Source organism: Rhinatrema bivittatum, chromosome 9, assembly GCF_901001135.1.
Source record: "Rhinatrema bivittatum chromosome 9, aRhiBiv1.1, whole genome shotgun sequence".
Taxonomy (NCBI): Eukaryota; Metazoa; Chordata; class Amphibia; order Gymnophiona; family Rhinatrematidae; genus Rhinatrema; species Rhinatrema bivittatum.
In genome coordinates this window covers 165,981,951-166,009,061 of record NC_042623.1, presented here as the reverse complement: position 1 = coordinate 166,009,061, position 27,111 = coordinate 165,981,951, and the positions used below count along the sequence as shown (strand labels likewise).

The window sequence follows — 27,111 nt, the reverse complement described above, 5'->3', positions numbered from 1 at the left end:
ATCTATTTTTTAAATTATAAATAAATAAATAAATAAAATTATTGGTGCATTAGCCATTGGACTCTGTGTTGACAATAATCTCCCTGGTTTCCAGCAACTGGGTATTTACCAAGTCTGAGACTGTTGACATGTAAGACAGTAAATGCTTGAATTTTCTCCCTTCTTATAATACTGTTCTTTTTTTCCTCCAGGACACTCCTAGTTGTCTAGGGAGTGTAGGCCCTAGCTGGAATCTGTAACCTTCACAGCCATCAAGATGGCGGGAGCCTCAGTGAAAGTGGCTGTGCGAGTGCGTCCCTTTAACTCCAGAGAGATCGGGCGTGATTCCAAATGCATCATTCAGATGTCAGGAAACACAACCAGTGAGTAAACTACTGATGTCCTCTTTATCCAATAGGCCTAATCCACTGCTAGAGTGCTCATTTTGTGATAGACCTGGCCTCCTAATGGGGCTCTCTCTATCCTAAGACTCCAACCTTTTGCTGGTAACCTCTCTGTCCAAAGGATCCAGGCCACTAACTGGCCTCTATCTGGCTAAATGTATATTCCTTACTTATTTATTTTATTTATTTATTTATTTATTTATTGGTTTTTATATACCGCCGCTCATCAAAGATATCACGTCGGTGTACATAGAACAAAAATACGCAATTGCGTGTACATATAACAGTATAATAGTAACTGAAATCCAAATTACATTAAAACAGTATAATACGGTATCAAGAACAACTTATTTAGCTAATAATAGATTATAAAATTTATACATTTATAAATTTATAAAACTTATCCAATGGTCCTTTGTTGAATTTTATAACAATAAGCTAACCCCCTCTAGGGATGCAGTATTAAATAATGGATAATTAATTCATTTTCATTTTACAGGGCCAACAGCTTTTATAATAAGATGAAAAATGACATTTTTTTTTTCCAAATGATTTAAAAAAATAAAAAATAAAAATAGATGAGAAAGTTTAACAATCTTACCTGGTCAACATCCTTACTGGTTTTGATTTTGTGATACTGAGTGAATCAATCAGTAGTTGCATTACACCATTCGTCTTTTTTTTACTAGGATGTCATACTGGAGAACTCTTGGAGTAGTGCTGCAATAGATCCTCATTCTGCTATATCTTACTTGTTTAAGATGGCACATTATGACATGTAGGATTATTAGGGGAAGAAGCAGTGTATATGTTCCTGCTCATTCATTTTTGTCCTGTTCTGTCATCAGGAAGTTCCAGGAACTTTTTCCTATTGTTCTCTTGTGGTTATTATGGGATCCGGCCATATAAACATTGCCATTAATGTAGCCACAAAGTGATGTTTTGAAAGAAAGTGAGGGTAACTGGAAAATAGGTGGACTAATTTAGGTAGTATCTACTAGATCCCTTCTATTGATACATCTTACTACCATTAGAACAACAGATTTAGACTAATACAGCTCCCACTGGCATATCTTCATTTTTTTAGTTATGATACAGAACATAACATTGTTGAATATGATGATTGAACTGCACTTGGTTATTGGATTTTATATGACTGAATGATTCATGATTCCATAGGGTAGGAGAGGGTACAATGCACAACCTAGTTGTAGAGAGGTAGCAATACTGGTGAATACCCAAAGCAACTAAAGTTTATTTCCTTTCCTTCTTCTTCTCCCTTTCATTTCCATTCTCTCATCCTGTTTTTTGTCTATCAGTTTATTCTTCACCTCCTCTCCTCTTGCATAGTTCAGTAACTCAGCAGTCCTGCTTTCAATAATACATGAGCCTGTACTGATACCTGAGTTACACTCTCTTTCGAGCACTGCTTTGTGATGCAATGGAACACTTATTGCTGAATAAGGGACAGCATTTCTTAAGTGGGAAAGTAAAGTCTGTTTATGGTGATAAGTTTCATGTCAGAAATTGGAAGAGATACTGCCCATTAGCGGGCATAATTGTCAGGAATATACTAATAATCTTTCTCCAATAATAGAAGAGGGAAAGTTTGTGGAAAATAGAAAAAAGATAGATGAAGTTAGGCTAATGAACAGGAACTATGGCAAATAAAATAAATTCTGTTGATAACTGGTTGGCCAATCAGACTAATCCATTTCAGATGAGAATAGGGGACCACTTTGGAGTATTAGTGTTATACTTATTAAGTATTTTGTCCATGGATACAAAATGGGAGAAAATCCTTTATTACATGAGGCCCTTAGTGAACTTGGTGGCTTTTATGAGACTTTATTCATATCCTTGCTTCCTCAGTATTACCAAACCAGCAGAATATATCTTTGGTATAGCTCTTGGGGTCTGAGGACTTGCCTGTTCCACTATTACAGTCACAGCATTACATGAATCATCTTCTTGCATTTGGAAGATGTGGAGTAACTCCCTTGTTACTCTACATTTTACAATGTAGAAGCACATCTGGGGGATGCAGAATAATGGTCAGCTCATTGCAGCCTTCGGGATTCTTCAGTGGGTAGAAGCAATAGCTTCAGGCCCATACAGTCAGTGCAAAGACACAGTACAAGGAAAAAAATCCACTATCCATACCAGCAAGTGGTCTTCTAAAATTAAATAAATGTTACTGAAATATTTGATAAGCAGAGATAAATAAGAAAACAAATAGGTTTCAAATAGGTTCAGTGGGCTGGCAGGTGGCAAACGTATGCTGATCACTATACTTGGAGTAGGGAGCGGGGAATCTTGTCTGCTGGCAAGCAAGAGGTGGGTTTTTTTTTGTTAACCAACTTTAATCAGGCTCTAGCCAGGTAGGGTTAACGTTAGCAGGGTAAGCTTGCCTTGCTAACTTTAACTGAGTAGATTCAGAGGCATGGCTAAAGTTATCTGGATAATTTTCCCTGAATAACTTTAGCTGAATATTCAGCAAAACAAGCAACTTACTCTTGTAACTGGGACATCCCCACAGGATTTTATGATTTTCACCTTCATCTCAGGGAAGCAAAGTTGCAAAGGATTCATTTCTATCTCAAAGCTGTAATCTATTTAGTATTTAGTGAGCCATCAGGTGACTGCTCCACTGGTCGACAGCAAATATAATTCACTCCTTTCAGCATGGGTTCTAAACTACCAGCTTTGCCAAAAGCACAGAGATGGCTTGGCATTGACAGACACTTGGGTCAAGTTACGATCTCTAATCTGTACAAGATTTGGATTTCAAAAAGCAGATCCCTTCACAGACCATGCAACTCTTTCACTCACCTCCAAACAATTGCCCTACATCGACCCAGGATTCCCTTTAAATATATAGTAGCCCTCTGACTCTTCCCACCAGTGATATACATAAATCTTGGTGTAGGGGTGTTCTGGGAGATACTATTTTTCCAGTTTTTGGAAAAATAAGGCAAAATAAGAAATCCCCTACAAGTGAATCTCAGTTACGCTGCTTATTTGACTTGTTTTGTAAATTGTAACGTTCTGTTGTTTATAAGGGCCTACATACACACTCCCAGGCAAGAGAGATTTGGATGTTCCATTTATACATGAATTAGTTGCATCAACTATGTCCAGTTCCTGTTCAGTTTAGGGATATCCATGCTTTGTGTGGTAATTCAAAACTGAAAAGTCTTGTAATCAGATCAAATATTAAGTGATTCTCCATTCTACTGCTCAATATTGTATCCATAGCCCAGAGCCTGAGCTGGAGGGGCAGTTTTATAAACGGAATAAATAGATCAAGTCATTTGTAATAAGTGGTTTATAAGAATTTTAAATTAATTTTTTGAAATTTATAGTTAATTAAATTCTTAGCATTCATATACAATGAAATAAAGAAAAGTAAACAAATTGGAATACAAAGAAAAATATCCAAAACTTTCAAATAATGAAATGTATACTCATTGTAAAGTATTCCAATAATTCCAGTCCACATTAGAAAACTGAGAAGCTTACCAAAGAGAAAAACAACACAGAAAAAGGAAAAAGTACAGTGCATCCTTACATTGATTTGGGAGAGAAAATAAACAATTATACCAGTATCTAAACTCTCCTAAACAAGCTGTTAAAACTTCCCCATCAACCATCCTTATCAACAAGAAAATCTTCCAGGTGAGCAGGATCTAGGAATACAAACTTATTTTTCTGAAATGTTATCAGACATTTAGAATTTTAAATTAATTTTAAATATATAACTGCTGTTAATTGTCTGTACTGAACACTTTATGGTCTGTTGTGCTAAGTCTACAGCAAATTTCCTTGCCTGCCTACCTTCCTGGTTGCCAAGGGAGCTAGCCAACTCCAACCCCATCAGGTGACCTCTAGCCCTTCAAAGGGGCCTGCCTGCAGGCCTCCAGCAAAGGGCCATGTCCTTTGCATGTCCTTTCACTTGTCCATGGTGTCCTTGTGTTTCAAGTCTTTGCTTTTTCTAGCTGTTGTAAGCACGGATGGACGTGAGCGTGAGCTTCTATTCTGCAATATGATCGACACAACCCTGTGGTTGCCAGTGGTCCACATCACTGGCGGACGAGCGCATCTGGGCATGGGCTGGCTAAAACAGGAACCCCCTTTACTTGGAACAGGAACACTTGGATGTCCAACACGCACCAGGAAATGAGAACCAGCAACCCAATGCGTTCTCTGGGGTAGCCCTCTGGCCACTCCACAAGCCCTTTTGGACTAACCTCTTAGGAACAGCTTGAGCATAGGACAGATGAAGTCTGAGGACTCTGGACACTCATAAGACAAAGCTGAAGACTCTGAAGACTTGGAAAAAGACAAAGGCTCAGGACTTGGAACAGATGGAAGACTGGAACAAGAATTCTGGAGACCAGTGACAGGACTCAGGGACTCAGACTTGGAACTCAGACTCAGGAACTCGGACTCAGGAACCAGCATCAAAGATATGAACAGAGCTCTGAAGGGTTGGATTGAAGATTTGGACTCAGGAATGAAGGCTTGGACTGAAGACTTGGACACAGGAACAAGAAAGACATAGACTAAAGACTTGGAAACAGGGGACCAGGAACAGGAACAGGAAATACATGAAACAGGAGACCTTGAATGACCGGTAACCTTGCGAAGGCCTAGAGCAATGGGAGAAGTTGGCTTTTAAAGGCTCGGGACAGTGTCATCATCAGAAGGGGCCGTGAAAATTTTCCCGCTGTGGTTCCTTTAAATCTTAATCAGAGGTGCAAGTGTTCCTAGGAAAATGCCAGCAGCAGTGACGAAGGAGGCAAGAGCGGGGTCAGCGGCACTCTGGCCTGTGAAGATCAAGGCAGCATCAGTGGTGTCTCACAGTCACAAGAGGAAGTGGCTGTGTCAGCGGCATTTCATGCCACATGCAATAGATGGAGTTGGGGGAGACTCAAAGCCATGTTGCAGCAGAGGTGGCATCTGGGTGAGTCAGGCTGCGAGCGGTATCACAATTTCTTGCTTTGTGGTTTCTTGATATTATGTATGAGTCACAGTCTTTTCAGATAATAGGACTTTTGATAACCATAACTACAGGTGTAGCAGTGGCGTTACACTCTTACCAAGCAGCTTTCTTTATTCATCGGCTGGGAGATATTTTTGCATTTTTGTGTCCTCCCCAGGTGATTGCCATTCCTCCTGCTTTTGGAATTTTTCAGTGCCCACCTTTATTTTTTGAGGTTGAGCATGATCAGCTCATTTCCTAGGCTGGAATATGGTTTGAATTGATTTGTTTTAGTTTGAGTTGCTATTATAGTTGGGAGCTGCCTGCCACTTTGGAGTTTTGGAAGCTTGGTGATTTTGGGGAGTTTGGAGATCCCAGTGGGGCCCCAGCCTACTGGAGGAATCTAATTTTTGTCCCCTCCTGGTCAAAAGGGGGTTTCCCTGTGTGCAGAAGGAAATATTTTGAGTTTTCAGAGAGTGGGTCTGTTTTGTCAGTTTTTCCCAACTGTGAAGCAAAGTCCCCTTCAAGACAGGAGTTTTTGGGACTGCTTGCCGTTCTAAAAGTCAAGGAGGTGTGTAGTGAAGAAGAGAGGTCTGGGCCCAAAAGAAGTTGTTTGTGGTGTTGCCATTTTTGAAGAGCTGTTGTCCTTCTTTCAAGATTTGGAGAAGGACACTGGTTCATCTGGAGGATGGATAAGGTGACAGTGATTTGGGGAATAACAATTAATTAATCAATTAATTAATTAATTAGATTTTTTTTGACACTTCAGAGTGGATTGCATTGAGGTACTGTAGGCATTTCCCTGTCCACAGAGGGCTCACATTTGTTTTACTTGATGATGATCTTTGCTATCCTTGCATGGATAGTTTATTTTGAACAACATTCCCCTTTCTGTGTCTGAGTATTTTTTTAAGTCCAGCTATGAAATTCCACTGAAGAGAGAGCTGCACCAGTGAGTACAGAGTGGAACATTGTGAGTGAAATACTGTGTAAAACTGCCTCCATCAACACCAGGGGCCCTGGAGGCTTTGGCCTCCTTCCCATTAGATTGGACCCTGGCCTTCCTATTGCTCATTACTGTGCTGAAAGTGAGAGGAGAGAAAGATAAAGATATGGCCCAGGACAGCGAGTGCAGCCCTGGGAACTGCTGTGATCCTTGCATTAGTTGTACTGAAACCAAGATGGGGCTTAGACACATATGGGTAGATATGGTTATTATTGCCAACAGGGATTTGTACTGGGACCCGTACTTTTCAATATATTTATAAATGATCTGGAAAGGAATACGACGAGTGAGGTAATCAAATTTGCAGATGATACAAAATTATTCAGAGTAATTAAATCACAAGTGGATTGTGATAAATTGCAGGAAGACCTTGTGAGACTGGAAAATTGGGCATCCAAATGGCAGATGAAATTTATTGTGGACAACTGCAAGGTGATGCATATAGGGAAAAATAACCCATGCTATAGTTACACAATGTTAGGTTCCACATTAGGAGTTGCCACCCAGGAAAGATCTAAGCGTCATGGTGGATAATACATTGAAATCGTCGGTTCAGTGTGCTGCAGCAGTCAAAAAAGCAAACAGAATGTTGGGAATTATTAGAAAGGGAATTTATTATTTATTTATTTATTAAAGGCTTTTATATACCGAATTTCTTGATACAAATCAAATCAGCTTGGTTTACATCGAACAAGTAGAAAATTATAACCAACTAAACAGTAGAGAAGATTTGAAGGAGTATAAAGTTACATTATAACAAGGATGTGTAAACTTGGAGTAGGAAATAAGAAGGGGGACGAAAGATTATAATATACATTGGAGAATGCGAGGGAGGCAAGGAGCAGTCCTCATGATAATTTGTAAACATTTTCTTAATAATTTATATACATGGTTTAGCGCTTGTTTGTATGCATAGTTGCTAGAACAGTTATAAGTCAGGCTGTTGGGCTGGTGTCGGTGAATAAAACAGAAAATGTCATAATGCCTCTGTATCACTCCATGGTGAGACCGCACCTTGAATACTGTGTACAATTCTGGTCACCGCATCTCAAAAAAGATATATAGTTCTGATGGAGAAGGTACAGAGAAGGGCAACCAAAATGATAAAGGGGATGGAACAGCTTCCCTATGAGGAAAGACTAAAGAGGGTAGGACTGTTCAGCTTGGAGAAGAGACGGCTGAGGGGGGATATGATAGAGGTGTTTAAAATCATGAGAGGTCTAGGTTGAGAGAACATTGCCCAAATCTCATCTTGGAGTGAGTTTCCTCACTCCGAAGGCCAGCAAATCTTCACAAGAGACCACTGTTCTGTTCGTAGGTGTCACGTAGCATGTCAAAGTGGCCCCTAACCCCCTACACACTTACCTAAACCCCACCTCGAGTTACTAGGTGGGCCTACCATAGGGATACAAATACCTGCCTATGGGCCATGATATTATGGCCAGTCTCTCTCATCTGGGATCCTTAAAAATGGTCCCCCAGTGGTTGAATGCAGGAAATACAACAGGTCTGGCACTTATCACAGAATCTGACATGGTATCACAATTTGCACTAACTTAGTTCTTCACACAGGTAGTTAGTGCAAATTGCAATAAATACTATATTAGCATAAAACACACCCCTTTTGCTATCGCATGCGGTACTTACCGCATTTTGATAAATCCAGGCCTTAGTTTTTGGATACTTGCCAGGTACTTATACCCTGGATGGCCACTGTTAGAAACAGGTCGCTGGGCTTGATGGACACTTGGTCTGACCCAGTATGACATGTTCTTATGTTCTAACTTAGCCCATTCTTGCTATTCAAATTGATTAAACGTTCCTCAGAGTTATTCCCACAATACAGATTCCAGTTCAATGCTCAATCCATAAGAAAGAAATGTGACGTTATATTCACTCTAATTTTTCAATCACAGCCTGATTTTTTTCTGTTTTACAAAGAGTTGGCATTTGGAGGATCATAATGTTCTGAATCAGCTTTGTCCTCCAGTATAACAGTTCTATCATCAGGCAAGGATAAGCAAACAAGAAAGTGGAATACTTCTGATTTTCAAATCCAAGTGTGATTTGGTTATAAAAATAGAAATGCCTTCCTGCCCCTCTGAGCTTATGCTATACCAGGTCTATGAACTGGAACAGGAAACCAAACTGGAGGGTTTTTCCCTCTCTTCAGTGATGTTTTAGACTTGTTTACTGGAGCCTGGGGTTCATCCTACCACTCGTATTAAAGAAAAGAGGAATTAGGGAATTGCTTGTTTTCACAGCTTTGAATGCTGCCTGCAAAACAAATGCCACTAAAGGGTTAACAAGCAGCAGAAACTGAGCTGTAACTTGAGCTAAGCAGACAGGTGGAGTCTTCTGGATCCTAAGAGCCAATGGGAACGGAGGAGCCTACAAAGCTTAGCCTGAACAAAGGAAAACAGCATGGGCTTTTGGTTTTCAAATCTCCCAGGCAGCAGAGAGAGAGAGAGAAAGTACAAGTCCGCTCTGAGAGACCAGGAGAACTTTTCCCTGCAGTGGTGGAAGTTGAAGGAGCTGCTCACCAGAAATCCAGAGACTGGAAGGAAGGGTCAGCACCTACCCATGTGTTGGACTGAAAGGGAATCTGCTTACTGTACCCTGCTAAAAGGGAAGATTAACAGCAAAATAATCAGTTTCCTCTAAAGAGGGACATGTTATTGGGTAATTGTGTGTCCTTCCCTACTTGTCAGGCCGATGGAATAAAAAGTGTGCCAAAAATGGACGCCCAATATGAACATCCATTTTCCTAACACATTTGCAACCACATCCCCTGTACGTCCATTGCAATACTCAAATGAGGGCGAAATTGGAACAGTGGAAAAAAAGGGCACACTAGGGAGAAATGTGCGATTAAAGTGCTCAAAATCTTACTGCATCCAGCGCATGGGCGTCAAAACTGTGCATTTGTTACAATTTCAAGTAAACTGCTGAAAATGCATTTTGAAGATACCAATTAAAATCCTGACCTTTTCCTCAGGTTGTACATTTCCTTCACTTATTATATTAGTTACAAGGAAACAAGGTGGAGAAAAAAATCTATATGCTGGAAAACATACACTTCAACTTGACCAGGGCAATCGGAGTAGCGATAAATATGGAGAAGGATACATTTTTTGCAACACAGAAGAATAATATTTTCTATGTTTCTCATGAGCCCTAGACTGCAAGTAAACTTTACTCCACTTCCAGAGCTGGAGTTAATTTTCCACGTAAAAAAATGTGCATTGGGTGCCCAGCCTTTGGGGGCATTCTTGCATTGGGCGGTAATAGGTATTGTCTTCATTTCATAGAATTTACATGCATTGGGTGCTTTCAGATACACATTTGTTAGGGTGCGCGTTTTGAACACTCGAATCCCCTTACTGCATCAGACACTATTTTTTCACATCCAAAATGCATGCCAAATTACGGGTAAACCCATGCGCTGGCTAGACGCAACTTATTGCATCAGCCTGTGAGTAAAGAGACAGTTTTTTTAATAGAGGATAAGTAATCCCACTACCTCTGCCTGCTTCTCCAGAAATTCTGATCTTACTGCAGTGCTAAGGCAGGTTGGCCTAGCGTAACAGAATGATCCTTTCATTATCAATATATGTACAACAAGAGGTATTAATAACTTGACATACACCCCTTTCTTTAGCTAATAAAATGTCAAGAACCATTCAGTTGTTCATGACCAGTCTGGCTAAGGGAGATGCTTCTTTCTGTAGAGTGGATAAGGGCATATTCGTCTCACTGGCAATGTCTTTCACAACTGTGGACAAATTAAGTACAAAATCTTCAAGTTCATAAATTCCCAGGTAGAAAGGAGGTAATGGATGAATTTATGAAACTCATGGGGGCTGAGGGTAGTATGTATGCCTCTTAACTCGATGATAGGAATGAATGTCAGGATTCAATAGGTTTCCAGAGATCTCACACAGGGGATGTACAGAAAAGCGAGGCAACATAAATCCTAGGGTGAACTGGGAGGGCAGATTGGAAAACAGTCATTTGTAAGCCCTCTTTCTATCTACATAGAAGAGGCCAGGTAATGCCCAGAGAGTCAACCACTCCTCAGCTCCCCTAAAGGGATAAATGGACATTCTCACTTTCCCAGTTGTCTCTTTCCCATATCCTTGAACATAGTGTATGGACCATTGATGCAGATCTGAACTCTGATGTAAGTGGAGAGAGGTTCAAGAGAAATGTTAGCCCAAATGGTTTACAGGCTACTTGGTGAGGTCAGCAATGTCTTGGAAACACCAGTCAGCCATCTCTTGAATGACAGACAGAACAATTGGGTTCAACAGAAATGGCTGCTTTCGGCCATGTATTGGAGCATGTCTTTTGAAGAACTCTCCCCATGGCTATGTTAGAGAAAGGTTGATGGGGGCAACTCTGTAGGTACTAGGAACAAGGGCATTGGTTGGAAGATGGGTACACATCCAGCAATTAGTCAGCTTAAGACCTGATTGGATGATCTTAGTCCAAAAAATAGTCATTTTCATGGTCATTTAGGCACAGTAAATCAGGGGGGCAAAAAGACCAGGCACAGTAGCTGGAACCACATCATCCTGACTCCAGGGTATACCTGACTGTATCAGGGGTTTAAATGAAGATGTTGCCCTTACACTGCCAGATTCCACTGAATCCTTTCCAGTGGATCTCACAGAAGAACTCTTGTGTGCCTCCCCTTGGTCAATTATTATGCTTGCTAATGATTCATAGGCTTTCATGCAATGGCTGACCCTTGAAGCTTCAGAACCAAATGGTCAACCAACAATTCTTGATAAAGGCCCTTCTTACCTGGGCTGCAGACAATGTTTGCATTGGAAAACTTTTAAGGTAGACAAAATCTTTTGGAAAGACATCTGGAGTTTGGGCAGATCCTAAAAGACTGGAAGCACTTTCAGATGATTCTTCTTTGCCTATTGGTAGAGCTGTGATATAAAATGCAAAATAAGTTCATGAGCAAAGTTTATGTCAATTGGCAAGCTGGGCACGGAGGGGACATCCATGGGTCTACCCAAAAGGATTTCAGGCAACGTGAGTTCATGTTTTCAGTTGGGCATATTTCTGAAGGCATCAGGCTATTCTGATGAATTCGCATGGGTAATTTTGGCAAAGTTGGTTTGCAGAATCTGATTTAAACATTCAATATTTATTTTTTTATGTATTTATTTATTTATAGTAATTTCTACCCCATCCAATTACCAGAAACCTGTTCTGGGCCTCAATAAATCCTGAGGCTTGGGGGTCAGCCTAGATAGTGGAAATGTAATTTAATCCCTAAGGCCTTGCCCTCTTCCTGCATTATCTTCTTTAATAATTTCTTGACCAAGGTCACAAAGTCATCTCTAGCAGTAGGGAATGCTTCTAGCCACTCAGAAAACATGCATGCAAAGTTAAAAATATTTTCATTGTAACACTCTTTGTAACCATAAAATCCATTTGCAGTCACACAAATAGGCCCCAGGGGACAGAGAAATGCAAACCAGCACCTTTTTCCTATATTATGGGAAATCTTTGAGTAATGGGGCTCAATTTTGCCACCCCCTTCCCAAAGAGATTGCAGGCAATTCTTCTTGTACTTTCCGTTGGGAACCCAGTATTGCCTTATTTATGCATTATGACTACTGTAATAAATGTTCAATAAGAGACTTGTATAGTGCAGAGAAGTAAATGAAACTCTTTCCTAGCTAACTATTTGGCAGATTGTGATTCAGGGAGTTTCTGTCTTGCTGTCACATTTTATGCAGCATATTTTACAAATATTGTTTTCTCCCACTTGTACTATTTGAGTGTTCCAATACATTTATGCAGCCTTTTTATCTAGTTGTCTCTGTATTTAAATCTGTGGAAAGGGAGAGGAAATATTATTGCCCAGGAGAAAGCTGTGAGGGGAGACTGGGTTTTGTATTGAGGGGGACCTTGGGATACTGTCTTACCCCTATTCAGGCAAGCAAACCTGCAAATATATGAAGGATTATTTCTTCTATGATAATTGCCCCTCCTCGCAACAGGTAATCTAAACTACCTTAGATGAGTGTTACACAAGCTACAGCTCACATTGCTTGATTATACCATTGACTATGGTTGTGACAGTTTGGTTGTGAATGCGCATATTTGGGCGTTATGTTTGTTCTATCCCCCTCCAGGTTTTGATAGCACTGATTTGCTAACAGTGGCAGATTTTATTGCCTATATTTATCTCAGTTTTGAGAACTTGATTATGCTTGGTGGCTTCAATGCCTATTTAGGTAACTCTTCTGAAAGTAAATTCAATGATTTTTTTTCTCTGTACCTAATGCTTTACAGCTCTTCCAGCTAATAGCTGTTTCCACCCAATGTGCAGAACACAGTTTTACATGTGTAAATGCTTTTGAAAATCAGGCCCTTACTGAGGTTATCCAGTCACTGGCACTAATTTTTGAACAAACAATCTTGCTGCCTGCCCAGAAGAGTTCCATGGTTTACATTATAAGAAAAAAGAATGCAACACAAATGACACTAATTCAAACCACCGATTTATAGATGAGTACCACCAAGCAAAAAAGCATATAGGTCTGCTTTTAAGATGTCTAAAAGAAATTACTACATCTCAAAATTGCAATCTTCTTTTAACCATTCCTGGGAGTTGTTTGAAATAGCTAGGAGCCTTGTTGAGCCTCCAAAATGTCAATGGCAGATTTCAAATATTGATTATGAATAATTTTCAGCATTTTCTGTGAGAAGGTGGCTTTGGTAGTACCTGTAAAAGAAAAGTTACCTATCAGATGATGCAATATCTAGTTACCGACCAATCTCTACTCTCCCTACATAAGCAAAATTGCTTGAAAAAATTAACTTGTCAGTACTCACTGATTTTCTGGAGAACAATAATATTTTAAATCCATATCAATGTGGCGTATGCAATAAGCAGTAGAGAAAATGTACTTGTTTCATTAACTATGTTTATTTATTTATAAGAAGTTATATTTTATTTGTTTAAAGCATGAAATATAAGGGGCAATGATGATGATGTAATGACTTACTGGCATAAAAATATCATACAGTCTAAATATGAATGTTCCCCTTTCATGCTTTATGTATTTTATGAGTTCATCATTGTGGGCCAAATTAAATTGTTGATAAGTGATAGTGTTGATAAGGAATTTTAGTCTTACATGGTTTACCTGACATTTAAATCAAATAAAATAAAGTCCAAGTTCATGTAAAGAGAACAGAATCCCTACACTTTTCTTGAGATTTATAATAATAGTTTTATTGTAGCAGCATAAAATATAGAATGGTTTTATATACGATAGATATTGTTTAGATTTCTGGTTTAACAGAGTAAAGCACTCTTGTTATAAAGGTTATGAAATAGACCTTATGTCTAACTTCCAGTTAACTTGCACTTGTTAAATGCAATGACAATTAAACTACCCAGCTTAAAGTAGTAATTTAACTAGTTATGTTACGCTGTCCAAGTGAACATGAAGACACCTCCGAGATAGTTTCAGGCTTGGGGTTGTCCTTTTGGTAACCAGCTGAACCTCCATCAGGCAAATGGCAGGTTAACACCACAGTCTCAGGGCAGCAGACCCATAATTTATAGACGTTGCTTTAAGATATGCAGGCAAGGGATGGGCAAAGATGACTTGGCTTGCCAGGGTTTGGGCAAGGATGAGGTTGGCAAGCTCTCCATAGTTAATGGAGGAGGGCTGGGATGAGCTGTGAGCCCAGTCTTAAAGTTTAGCTTGAGCTTTGTGAAAAGTCTCTGGTGCCATGTTCAATCAAGGGTGTGGAGCAAGCGTGAATGGCAACATGTGGTGCAGTGCAATAATGCAGTCTGGTAATTGTAAGTCCAAAGACCTTTTCTTTCTTCTCCAGATTTCATGCATAGGAATATGATCCAAAAGTTCATATTAATTAGATGTTATCACAATCCATTTACATGCGATTGGTGAGCTTCTGAAATGAGTCCATCTTAGCTGGTGCATATTTGCATATTTTTACGAAGATGCTGGCAAGAGTCAAAATACATCTAGCAAACAATAGCATGCTTTGTTGCTAGATACAAAGTTTGGTTAAGGCCACAGCAAAATTGTAAATTGAAGACAGATGCTCAATATGAAAAATAGCATCTTCTCCTTGGTGTAGATCCCACAGGCATTAAAACTGCAGAGGACATCATGTGGCTAGACCTCCACCTTGTGTTGCTTGGGCCTGCAGTGTTTTGTTCAGTTGCACATTCTTTTGTAGGGTGTCTGACTTATCCCTACAAGTCAGACACCAATCCTGAAAGAACTGAGCAATCTGGCATTTGATGGTGTTTTGCTTCCATTTCTTGACACCATTTAAAACTTAGTAATACTAATTGATCCTCACGTATCTTTCAAACCGTAATTCTGAAGACATAAAGTCAGCATTTTTAAACTTAGAATGATAAGGAAACTGTGGTACATTTTGACTAAGAGTGATTTTGACATTGTTGTTCAGGCTTTCATTTTAACAACTGTGGATTATTGGAATTGCCTTTATGTAGGTATGTCGAAACATTCACTTAAGGCTTTAAAGCTGCTTTAAAATGCAGCAGTGTGATTAATTGCTTCTTGTTCTATTAGGGATCATATTACTTGTGTCTTAAAACAATTACACTGGCTGCTTATTGTACAACGTCTTGTTTTTAAGATGCTCATTTAGGGACAGAGTCCCACATATCTCGCAGCTTAGCTTGTTATATATACACCACCTTGGTCACAATGTTCTGCAGATAGCAGCTGTTGAAAATTCCCTCTTTTAAAGAATTCTATCTTTGAGGTATCCATAATCATGTCTTTTTAATATTGGGGCCAATTCTAAAGAACTGTCTGTTGCACGAGCTTTGGGCAATAGAGGACTACAAGTTTTTTCAAAAAAAGTTAAAAGGCCACCTATTTCACATAGCTTTTTCCTTATAATGTTATGTGTACTTTCTTTTCTCTTAATATGTGTTTTATATATTTTATTAAATTATATTTTGTTTGCATTGCAGCAGGATAACACACAATTTTTCCAGATAAATGCCAAGTTTTCAAAATCGTGGTACTAATCTGGCTAATCTTTAGCCAGATAAGTCATCATCTGGCTAAAAATTAGCGGAATAAGTAATGGGCATTCTGGAGCCATACTGGGTCAGACCAAGGGTCCATCAAGCCCAGTATCCTGTTTCCAACAGTGGCCAATCCAGGCCATAAGAACCTGGCAAGTACCCAAAAACTAAGTCTATTCCATGTTGCCACTATGAGGTGGGATCCACAGCTGCTCTGCCACAAATGCTGCTCTTCTTCTGCATATGGCCGATGCTCCTCCTCCTTTCTGCCTATCTGGTTCCAGCAATGTTTTTCTTCCGGGGCCATGCAGTCAGGAAGGAGAAGGAGCACCTGGACGTTTGGAAGTGACTTTTTCTTCAGGCCATGGTGAGATGAGCTCCACTGTGGCCCTATCAATCTTCATGCTGCTTAGAGGGAACAGTGGCTGACACACAGCATAGAAATAGTATGCTTCCCTGCTCAGTTGCCGGTGCGATGAGGTCCACCGGTGGCTGCATGCGCCTCCCTGTGTCTGTCATCAGCGCCCCCCTAACTCCCCCCTCGGTATGGCACTGCCTCTTTGGCAAGCCTTTCTTCTGCTTGACCTTTTGCTTTCTTGATTTCTTTCTTCATCTCCCTGTTTCACCAGATAATCTTTCCTGTGTTCCTCATTTTTGGGATTCTTTACACTTACGTAATGATGTACTTCTTGCCTTTATTTTTTCTGTCACCTCCTTTGAGAACCAAATTAGTTTCTTTTTCCTTGACCTTTTGTTTACTATTCTAACATACAGATTTGTTACCTTTGTAATAGCTCCTTTTAATTTGGCCCTCTGTTGTTCCACCTCACCAATTTTCTCCCAGTCTTCTAGTTTTTTCTCCAGATATATCCCTATTTTGTCAAAGTCTGTATTTTTGAAATTCAAAACTTGGATCTTTGTGTGACTTCTCTGTATATTATTTGCGATATCAAATCATACCATCTGATGATCACTGATGCTTAGAGACATTATCCCCATTAGTGAGCATTTGGTCAAATATCACACCCTCTTTTGAAGATTCCATTACCATTTGTTTGAGCAGAGCCCCTTTAAGGGCATCTGCTATCTCTCTACTTCTTGCAGATTCCACAGAAGGGATTACAATCTCCAACAATCAACACATCTCCCTTCTTCCCCACCTTTTGGATGTCTTTCACCAGATCTTGATCCAGGTCTTCAGTTTGGTTTGGATACCTGTAGACCATGCAAGTGTAAATTGAAGAACTAACATTTAGTTTTAGGGTAGCCCATAATGCTTCTTTCCTATCCCACGTCCCTTGCATTTCAATTGCATTGATATGGTTTTTGACAGAAAGTGTTATTCCTCCTCCCTTTCTGTCCTAACAAGTTATAGCCTGAGATGGCCAGATCCCAGTCATGAGACTCCATGAATCGTATCTCTGTTATGACAACAATGTCCAAGTCTACCTCCACGGTTAGGACCTGCAGATCTGGGATTTTGTTGCCCAGGCTATGAGCATTTGTGGTCATAACTTTCCAGCTTTCTCTCCTTCATGGTCACCTTTTCCCTATTTTGCTTAAGCATGGAATGTTGAACTGAATAATTTTGTTATTTTCTACTCTCGCTTCTTGAAACTGGAATAGGAAAAACAACAGAACTCCAATGTGGGGGAGAGACCCGATCGGAAGCCCCGCCCCCCCAGCGTCACCAGGGGCAGCTCCAACCATTGAAAGGCGTCCTGCCACCAGGCGCCGCGCACCGAAAGGGCGCGACAAAGAGGCCCTCCCCTTTGTGCCACCCTTAGTGCAACCTTTAGTGCAATGCCAGTTAATATCTTTACAATTGAATATCTCTCCTTTGTTTAATATCCTTCCGTTATCCCTTTTTGCTCAATTGTTAAAAATCTTGCATTTTGAGCTTTTGTAAACCGTTGTGATGGCTTTTCTGAATGACAGTATATAAAACTCAATAAATAAATAAATAAATAAATAAATATATTGCTTGAGGGTGGCATTCCAATTTCATTGACCACCTTCTGCCACCCCCATCCTGTAGTTTAAATGCTTAATGGTTTATGATCGGAATTTCTTGCTTAGGTTCTTCTATCCTGCCACTGTTAAATGTACTAACCCTGAAAGCATCATATATGGAAACTATATTATATTGTTATTCTTTTGTGAGTGGAAACCTCATAAACATTGTGAGCTTTCTCTGTTTCTAAAAGACTCTCCTACTGCCAATTTGCAGTTTTTAATTTATTTTTTTTTGCAGTCAAAATTGTGCAGTATGACTGTAATGATCTTTTAATCATCGGTCTCCACTCATATACACACTCAAAGTTGCCGATTTTTTATAAACTTAAAAACAATTTTTTTATATAATTAGCAAAAGGACACTTATCATTTCAGTGTTGCAGAACACTGGAGTGTCTTAGGAACAACCCGACTGCCCGACATGGCTCGTGTTTCCCTGCCTCATCAGGGGCATTCAATATATTATTTCAAATATCTAAGACAAAAAGATAATAATATTTTGCTTATATTCATTCAATTGTACAATCGAATGAACTGTAATTAAACACTTCATTACATACGTTCCTTGCATCATTGTATCCTCTTATGTCCTGCTACACAGCTTCAGCATTTCCAAACCGGGATCCTCCATTTTGTTTCATCTAACTTTTAAACCTACTTGCAACTTGAAACTAAGCCAATCACAGTGTTCATGACGTGGACATTAACTACCAATAGAAATGTTAGGAAGCTTAGAGTAGTGATGCCCATTCGACATTATCATTCAAACCATCTGAATACTGTGAGGAGAGTTTAAAAATCCACCATTGTCTGCGATAGTTCAGTTGTTGATAGAAACAGAGAAAGCTCACAATGTTTATGAGGTTTCCACTCACAAAAGAATAATATAATATCAGTTTCCATATATGATGTTTTCAGGGTTAGGATATTGTTGAGTACCTCATATTCTACAGTTTATTGACGAAAACTGTTAAATGTAGGCCATCCTTATTGTATAGGGTGGTTTACCAGAACAATATTATACTTGACCTTCTCATAGATATAGATCTATATGATGTTCCAGTTTGTTACCTTGTCTCAAGAAATATTTCTTGGTCCCGTGCTAAATTCCTCATAAATAAAAACACTGAATATGCACAGAAAAAAAGGGTGAAGTGAGATTTTCACTTGAACACTGTCGCTACAGAAGATATTGTAACTCCAAAAAATCCACCAAATGAGGGTAACTCAACCTAATACCAACACACAACCCACATTAAATATTTTTTTTATTTTTTTTATTTTTCTTTATATCCTTTAAACAGTTAAAAAATGCCCAACAACTGGGTCACCAATGTTTTTTTCATTAAGAATCAGACTCCCTTTTCACAAAAATATTTTTGGAGAGGAAAGTGGTTGTTTCATAAAATTTATTCAAGGAAGCATCCAGGTTATCCTCATTATTATTTTTGATCATGAACAGACCACCGTCCCCCCTGTATTTAATTTGTTATTTATTACCCAAAAAACTTTTTATGTTTGTTATATTATTGTTTTGTAATCAATTGTGAAAAGTTAATCCTACAAGCAAATAGGAACAGTTCACCAACTTGTTACTTATATTTTCATTGTTTTAATAGACCAACAGATAGTACTTAGCTTGATGTAGATGCTGAGACCTCAATTCACAAATGTGTTATTGCCCAACTAGGCCAAGTTTCAAATAAATTCTTCATCAGGGGAAACTGCTTGTCCACCACACATCTCAGCTCTCAAAAATTGCTTCTCTGTAATCTTCTAATTGCATTTAAAGAATTTCAAAAAATTCTTGCAAACTTGCTGCCTGTATGTTCATTTTTCAATGCCGCTCGTATGTTATAAAATTTCGGAGTGGACTTGGAGGGAACAGGGAAAGCCATCAGGCCTCCCCTAGGGCTCGGCATGTGCAAGTGTGCACCCCCTTGCGCTCACATGTTATAAAATCGGGTGTACATTTGTGCGTGCTGGGTAGCTCGCACAAATGTACCCCGCGTGCGCTTCTCTTAAAATCTACCCCTGCATGTGTAAACAAATCTACGTGCACAAAGGACTATGAGAAAAAGAAGAAAGACATAGGAAATTGGTAGTTGAATTTCATATGAAAGTAAAACAATAAACCCCTTTTTGCATACTGGAGAAATTACTTACCTGATAATTTCATTTTCCTTAATATAGACAGATGGACTCAGAATCAGTGGGTTTATGCTCCCCTGCCAACAGATAGAGATGGAGCAAGCTGACGTCACAGTATATATAACCCTGCAGTGACCCCAGCCTGCTAATATTCTCTTCAAAAGCAACTGTGGACAGTCTAACAAAGAACTTGATTAAAAAACATGATTAAAACAGGTAACCAGAACTGTACTCAACCAACCATAAACACTGAACTCTAGGTACCCCAATCTAGGGACTGGATGAACATTTACCAGTAATCCCTTGGGACCCAGAGTTCCATAGGAGGACTATTGACACACTCATGTGGCAGCCAAGAGCGGAAAGCTGTGTCCATCTGTCTACACTAAGGAAAACAAAATTATCAGGTAAGTAATTTCTCCATTTCCTAGCGTGAAGACAGTTGGACACAGAATCAGTGGGATGTTTAAAGCTACTCCCCAACAGGGTGGGAGGCTGCTCGTGGTCCAGTCAACACTACACGTGCAAAGGCTGCATGCTCCCAGACCTGCACATCCAGATGATAAAACCTGGAAAAAAAGGGTGTAAGAAGGAGCACATCGCAGCTCAGCAGATATCGATGGGAGACAAACTAACCTTTGCCCATGATACTGTCTGAGCCCTACCCTGAGTAGGCAATGGCTTTTTGGCATCCACATACGCAGCCGTTACTACCTTCTTAATCCAACGAGCTATGGTAGTCCGTGAAGCCGGAGCACCCTGCTTACTCCCGCCATAGAGAACAAACAGGCAATCTGTCTTTCAAAAAGTTTCAGAAACCTCCAGATATTGCACGACAAGCTGCTTGACATCCAAGGAATGCAAGAGGCGATACTCCTCTGCATCCCTGACTTTATCAAGGATGGCAAGGATATGGTCTGATTCTTGGGCAAAAAGGATGGAATAGTACACAGCTGTAACTCCCCCAGAGTCACCCAAAGGAACTGCTCCCGACAAGACAAGGCCTGCAGCTCAGAAATTTGACTCGCTGAACAAATAGCCACCAGAAACACAGTTTTCAAGGTGAACAACTGCAAGGAAAGGCTACGCAATGGTAAGAATGTAGGGCCCGCCAAAAAATCCAGCACCAATGAAACCAGCAGTCTCAAGGAGGCCTAAGATGCTTCACTCCCTTAAAAAAATGGGCTACATCAGGATGAGGTGACAAGGAAAAACCATTCGCTGGGCCTCTGAAACAGGCAAGAACTACAACCTGCATCTTCAAGGAATTAAGGGCCAATCCTTTATTTAACCCATCCTGCAAAAAATCCAGAATGAGTGGGATCTTAACTGAATGAGAAAGAACACCCCACTCCTTATACCAGGCTTCCAAAACTCTCCAAACTCGCACATACACCGAGGAAGTGGAGGTGGAGTAAGGTGACAATCACTGCAGTAGAATAACTATGCTTTAACAGGTGAGCTCTCTCAGGGGCCAAACTGTAAGACAGAACCGAATAGGATCCTCGTGAAAAACCAGTTCCTGCTGTAACAGATCCATGTGCAGTGGAAGACAAAGGGGGGTCTCCACCGGGATTCTTCACAAATCTGCATACCATGGTCGCCTGGGCCAGTCCAGTGCCACCAGGAGTACTAGCCCCCTGTGATCTTCGATCTTGTAAATTATTCTGCCCAGCAAGGGCCACGGAGGAAATGCATAAAGCAATCTGTCTTCCGGCCAGATCTGTAGGAGAGTGTCTATTCCCAGGGACTACGGATCTCTTCTACGACTATAGAATCGAGGAACCTTCTCATTGCGAGAAGTCACCAGCAAGTCTAGGAACGGAAGGCTCCAGTGATCCACAATCAGCTGAAATGCCTTGGCTGATAACACCTGCTTGATCCCGCAGCCTGTGGCTGAACTACAAGTATGCCAGCCATACCGCCCAGGCTTCCAGGCAATTGAAGTTCCAAAGGGGATCTTCAGCATTTCAACACCCTTGGCCATTAACTCCAGACAGAAAGCCTCCCAACCATGGAGACTCACACCTGTCATGAGTACCAACCAGGTCAGAGAGGACAAGGGAACTCCCTTTCTCAGATGATCCTCCTGCAACCACCACTAGAGGCGGGAGCAGATTTCCATTGGCAAGTGGAGCTGAACTGCAGAGTCCTGAGACTGTGGGTTCCAACAAGATAGCAGAGAGCACTGAAGAAGACACATATGTGCCCTTGCCCACAGCACCACTTCCAGGGTATCCGCCATCAAGCCGAGCACCTGTAGGTAGGACCACACCATTGGACGTATGATGTTCACCAACTGACGCACTTGAGACATAAATTTCTGGATCTGAACTTCCGGTAGGAAAACTCTGTCCTGCCCAATGTCGAACCAGACCCCCAGATACTCCAATAACCGGGATGGCTGAAGGTTGCTGTTGGTCAGGTTCACCATCCAACCGAGCTCCTGCAATAAGGAGATCACCTTGTGTGTCACCAGGTGGCTCTCTTCCTGAGACTTAGCTCAAATCAGTCAGTCGTCCAAATATGGATGCACCAGGATCCCTTCTTTTCGCAAGGTCTCCGCTACTACCACCATAACCTTGGAAAATGTTCTGGAAGCAGTGGCTAGACCAAAGGGCAACACCCAAAATTGATAATGGCACCCCAATACCACAAAGCGTAGAAAGCGTTGGTGTTCCAATCAGATGGGAATATGAAGGCAAGCCTCTGAGAGATCCAAGGAAGTCAGAAATTCCCCCGACTGCACCACCATTATCATAGAGCGAAAGGTTTCCATGCGAAAATGAGTGACTTTCAATTGGCTGTTGACCTCCTTGAGATCCAGGATGGGTTGAAAGGAACCCTCCTTCTTGGGCACAACCAAATAAATGGAATATCACCCCATACTTTCTTGAGATGTGGGCACCGGAACCAAAGCATCCAGCCTGAGGATCCTTTGAAGGATCCACTGCCTGCTTCTTCTGCGGAGAGTGGCAAGGGGACACCATGAACACGTCCCGAGAAATACTGTGAAATTCCAGTGCATATCATTCTCGTATCACCTCCAGGACTAGTGGTCTGATGTGATCTCCACCCACCTCTGATAGAAGAGAGAGAGTCACCCCCCTATCTCTTGTTCCGTAAGGTGGGTCAGCAAAACTTCATTGGGAAGCTCAGAAGGTTTGCCACCTGAGCCTGCTCCTCTCTTGGGCTGTTGGGGACAAAAGAACTGAGACCTACCGAAATTCAGAGTCCGCTGAAAGGTCGACCCTCTGTAGGGACAAAACCGCCTGGAACCCTGGAGATGACCCCTCATATCAAAGTTGTAACTGCTTCATATCCTCTGGCAACCAAGGAACAGGAGACTCGCCCCACTTACTGGCCAGTTTCTCCAACTTGCTCTCAAACAAAAGCAAGCCTTTAAAGGGCATCTTGGTAAGATTAGCTTTGGAGGCTGCATCAGCTGACCAATTTCGCAACCAGAGTTGACGCCTGGCCGCTATCACTGAAGCCATTCCTCTGGCTGATGTACCGACCAAATTACAGACTTTGTCTGTTAAAAAGGTGGCATCAGGCTCCATAACTGCTCTGGAATTCCATCTAGACTCAAACTCCTGAGAGAAAAGCAGACAAGATCGCGTCACTAGGGTGCAACAGTTGGGGAAATCAGAACTGGCAGTTCATCAATATAAAAGAACCACAACATGGTTCGATACAATTCCAGCCTTGATGGAATTTCCCCATCTTCCAGGGAATCAGGATCAACCTCATCATCAGTGCCATCTGGATTCCTGTCGGGAATACCCGCAGAGAGCCGAGGCAAGCTCTGGTGCTAAAGCATAGGACTGGAAGAGGGAGGAGCCACCAGCTGAAGGTCCGACTGGACAGGCATGGAGGAAGTGGAGGACTGTGCCTGAAGAAAAGCTTGTAAGCCTTGAAAAAATTCCATCTACGAAAAAGCAGTTGGGTCCAGACCAAGTCCAGAAGGTACTGGAGCTGGTCCCACAGAACTGTCCTGCCTGCAGAGGAGCCAGTCAAGGGAGAACCAAGGTCTCGCGTCCCTTCAGTCAAGGCCGTGACCAACCCATCATCAGAATGGTAGGAACCAAGCATAGGATAATCCAAGGAAGACAACTCTCCCTGAGCATCTGAGCAGCACTGACACAGGTTAGAAGCCAGGTCAGGCTGAGAAGCGCTAATATGACAGGCAACACAAATAGGAAGACTCTTAGGCTTCTTGCTTACCGGCGCCATCGCAATGGTAAATGTGTGTCTGAACGGCTTGAGCACAAAGGGGAATGCGCACAAAAAATAAGCCCTTAGAAGAAAGTGCGGCAAAGGCACCACACAATTTGTGCACCAAGCTAAGTGTGTGAACAGTGTAAAATTTGTGTGTGTAAAAAGCGTGTCCAAAAACTGAGCGCAAAATGCGTGCACAGAGCTGATGCAATGTGCACACTAACGGCTTGTAGAGGGCAGCAGAGTATGCACAGGAGCGTGCAAAAAATGCTTCCATGGCCTACCACGCGGCATGCAAGAAAAAATCCTAAGTGCGGGGCCTAGCCCACGGGGGACCGCTCAATCCACCAGGCTGCCCAGTTCCCCAACTCCAACGGAAGCGGGAATGAACGTCAGTATGGCGCATCGAGCACGGAGACCGGAGAAAGTACTGAAAACCCTATAACTGTCTCTGATTCAAAGATAATACTTCTCTTTTTGTATTTTTTTTTTACTTTACCTGAGCTCAGCACTTACAGGAAGAGTACAGATTTGGTCTCTGGCTGTGGGGGGAGAAGGCATCAGCCGTGATCACTGTGCTCGGCCTCCTGCACCTGCTGCCTTTCAGCTGAATTAGCAGCTAAGTCCACGCTGGGAAACCCAGCTACTGGACTAAGGCACACCTCTGAGGGACCACAGAAATCACCTTAGGAATTCTCAAATGGGGGAGGGATCTTTAGGTATCACTGCAGGAGAGCGGGGCTTTCTTTTCCTTAATTTAGAATTTCAGATTTCTCCTTCCAAAAAGTTTGAAGCAATCACCATAGGGAGATGCACGTCCTTCATCTGCTGAAGATGGAGAATACTGGCAGGCTGGGGTCATTGCAGGGTTATATATACTGTGACGTCAGCTTGCTCCATCTCCATCTGCTGGCAGGAGAGGATAAACCCACTGGTTCTGAGTCCATCTGTCTTCAAGCTAGGAAATTACATTTTTTGAGTGATTAGTGCTTTCAATAGAAACCTTTGTGCCTATGCTGCATCCACAAACAACTGAACAATGGAATGTATTCCTTCCGTGGAGGGGTCACCACCTTTTTCGGTGAAAGGAATTCAGATTTCTACATTCTAGGTTTCCCTATCCTATAATGTTGTGTCAATTAATCTCATCACTTGCAAATGACACATATTTGAGTTTTACAGTTTCTACTAATGAGGTACAGGGAGGGAAGGAGGATTGACGACAAATCTAGCTTGAAATAACCTTGAAATCTTTCTGGAGGGGACCATAGGATTCCTTACTAAGCAATGTTCCTTATTATATGGGATATATATTTAAGAAGCATGGTCAGTGGTATAACTCAATTCCTAGAGCATCCCTTTGAGAGATGGCCTGAATGGATCATTCCTGCAATGATATAAAGAGACCCATAAGGTGTTCTGGAAGAGCGAGTTGAGCATTGCTGTAAAAAGAAGGAGCAGATTTCTCTTCTTTTCCCCTGTAGTGCATGATCTGTAGGTTGCCTGGGAGTAGCTATATGTCCAAAGGAATGGGCTTGTGAGCTGTCTCCCTTATTTTGGAGAGGAAAAGAAAGGAAAACATTGCTAAAGGTTTTTTGCCCTGGATTGTTTTCATCAGTCCTAAGAGTGAGGAGCAGTGAAGTTACAGGGGTTCTCCAGTTTCGGACCTTACCCTTAGGAGCTCTTTCATGCAAGAAAAGAAACCTACTTTGGAATGTAATGTGAGTTCTATGTTTTCCTTGGTTTGCCAGTAGCAGCTCCTGGAATGATATCAGCTGCCTGCTGAAATCATTTTGGAGGAACGTGATTTGCATATTGATTTGTTCAGTCAGCAGGTTTAAGTGCCATTCAGGCATTATACCAGCAGAACTCAGAGAAGCAAGGAAAGGAGCCTGTTATGCAGTGCAGATCTTGTGTGAGACAATAGCAGGGATCCTGTGAGAGTGTGACTGTGAATGTACAGATGGAAGATATGAATTCTCCTTTTAAGAAATGTATTTTATGTCAAATTTCTCAACAAATATCTCAACAAAGTTGTAAGTTTGCTGTATCCTTCCTGCTATTACTCTCACTTGGTCCCTTAGACCGTTCCGCATTCTCTCCCCGTTCCTTATGATCCCCTGTTAATTGTAACTTTATCCTTCCTTTCTCCCTACTAGTTTTTTTGTTTCCCAGTTGTATGTGAACCGAAGTGATATTCATTTGAATGTCGGTATATAAAAGTTATAAATAAATAAATAAATAAATTGTCACTACCATGGAAACTGAATTTAAAGTGAAGTTTATCTTGTTGGAACTCCAACATTGGTCATGAAGAGTGTTCGCTTTGAGTTCAGGAGTGACTCATAGTCATAAGGATCTTGAAGTATATCTTCCCCCTTGCTCAAGAACAGACCTGCAGGACCCCAGCAGCTCATACTCCCTCCCTCTTCTCCCCCTCAAACATTTGTACCAGGCTGGGGCCAGCAGCAGCCTCCACTTTCCATTCCAGCTGCAATGTGAGAAAGAGAAGCAAGTTGAAAAAGGTTCCAGGTCAGGACCTGGCAGAAAATTACCACTGGAGGGAGGCTGCATTTGCAGCTGTGCCCCTTGTAGCCTGTCACATGTTATGTCTTAATGTGCAATGTCACATGAATATCCATCACTTAAAAAAAGTCAGTATTCTATCCCAGATGTACAGTAAACTGCAGTGTTCTTTTGAAAATGTCAATATTTGCAGGGCAAGATGAAGTCTCATCTTCACTGCTTTTTTTCTGCACTTTGGAGATTTCATAAAGATATCAGCAACTTCTACAGCAAATTGCAGAGACCTGCTGGCCGCAGTGTTTCTGTTTCCCAGAGAATAAAAGCAGTCATTGAAATTCCAATCAGCAAATGGTCACTTGGTTCCCTTAGTTTGGAGAAGGAACCTGTTTACATACTAGACGCAAACAGAGTGATTGGAAAGAATTTAACAGAAGGGCGCAGAGAAGAAAGATGCAGAATAAGAGGCCCTACTTTCACAATGATGGACAGGAAAGGGCAATTTGCAACATGTGAGTGTATGAGCTACAAAATAGATATATTGCACATAAGTGCCTAAAATAGTGAAATGAATTACTGTAGCAGTGTACTTAGAATTGTGGTACTTAAGTCACCCGGCTATAATTTAGCTGGATAAAAAAAGAGCATTTCAGGGGCATTCCAGGGAGGTGCTGAGTTATCTAGCTAACCTAGTCAAATATTGGGCATATCCGGTTAGCTTAGCTGGATAACTATAGACCTGCTTTGA

At 41.2% G+C, this 27,111-nt stretch overlaps 1 protein-coding gene across 5 annotated transcripts in view; it reads left to right on the top strand.

The window, feature by feature from the left end:
- The first annotated feature begins 256 nt into the window (after positions 1-256).
- Positions 257-27,111, top strand: part of KIF1A (kinesin family member 1A) — a 416,621-nt gene continuing 389,766 nt past the window's right edge. For all 5 annotated transcript variants that reach the window (XM_029616880.1, XM_029616879.1, XM_029616878.1 and 2 more), the window contains exon 1: positions 257-362. In XM_029616880.1, the coding sequence (XP_029472740.1) occupies positions 257-362 (106 nt within the window). The remainder of the gene's footprint in view (positions 363-27,111) is intronic.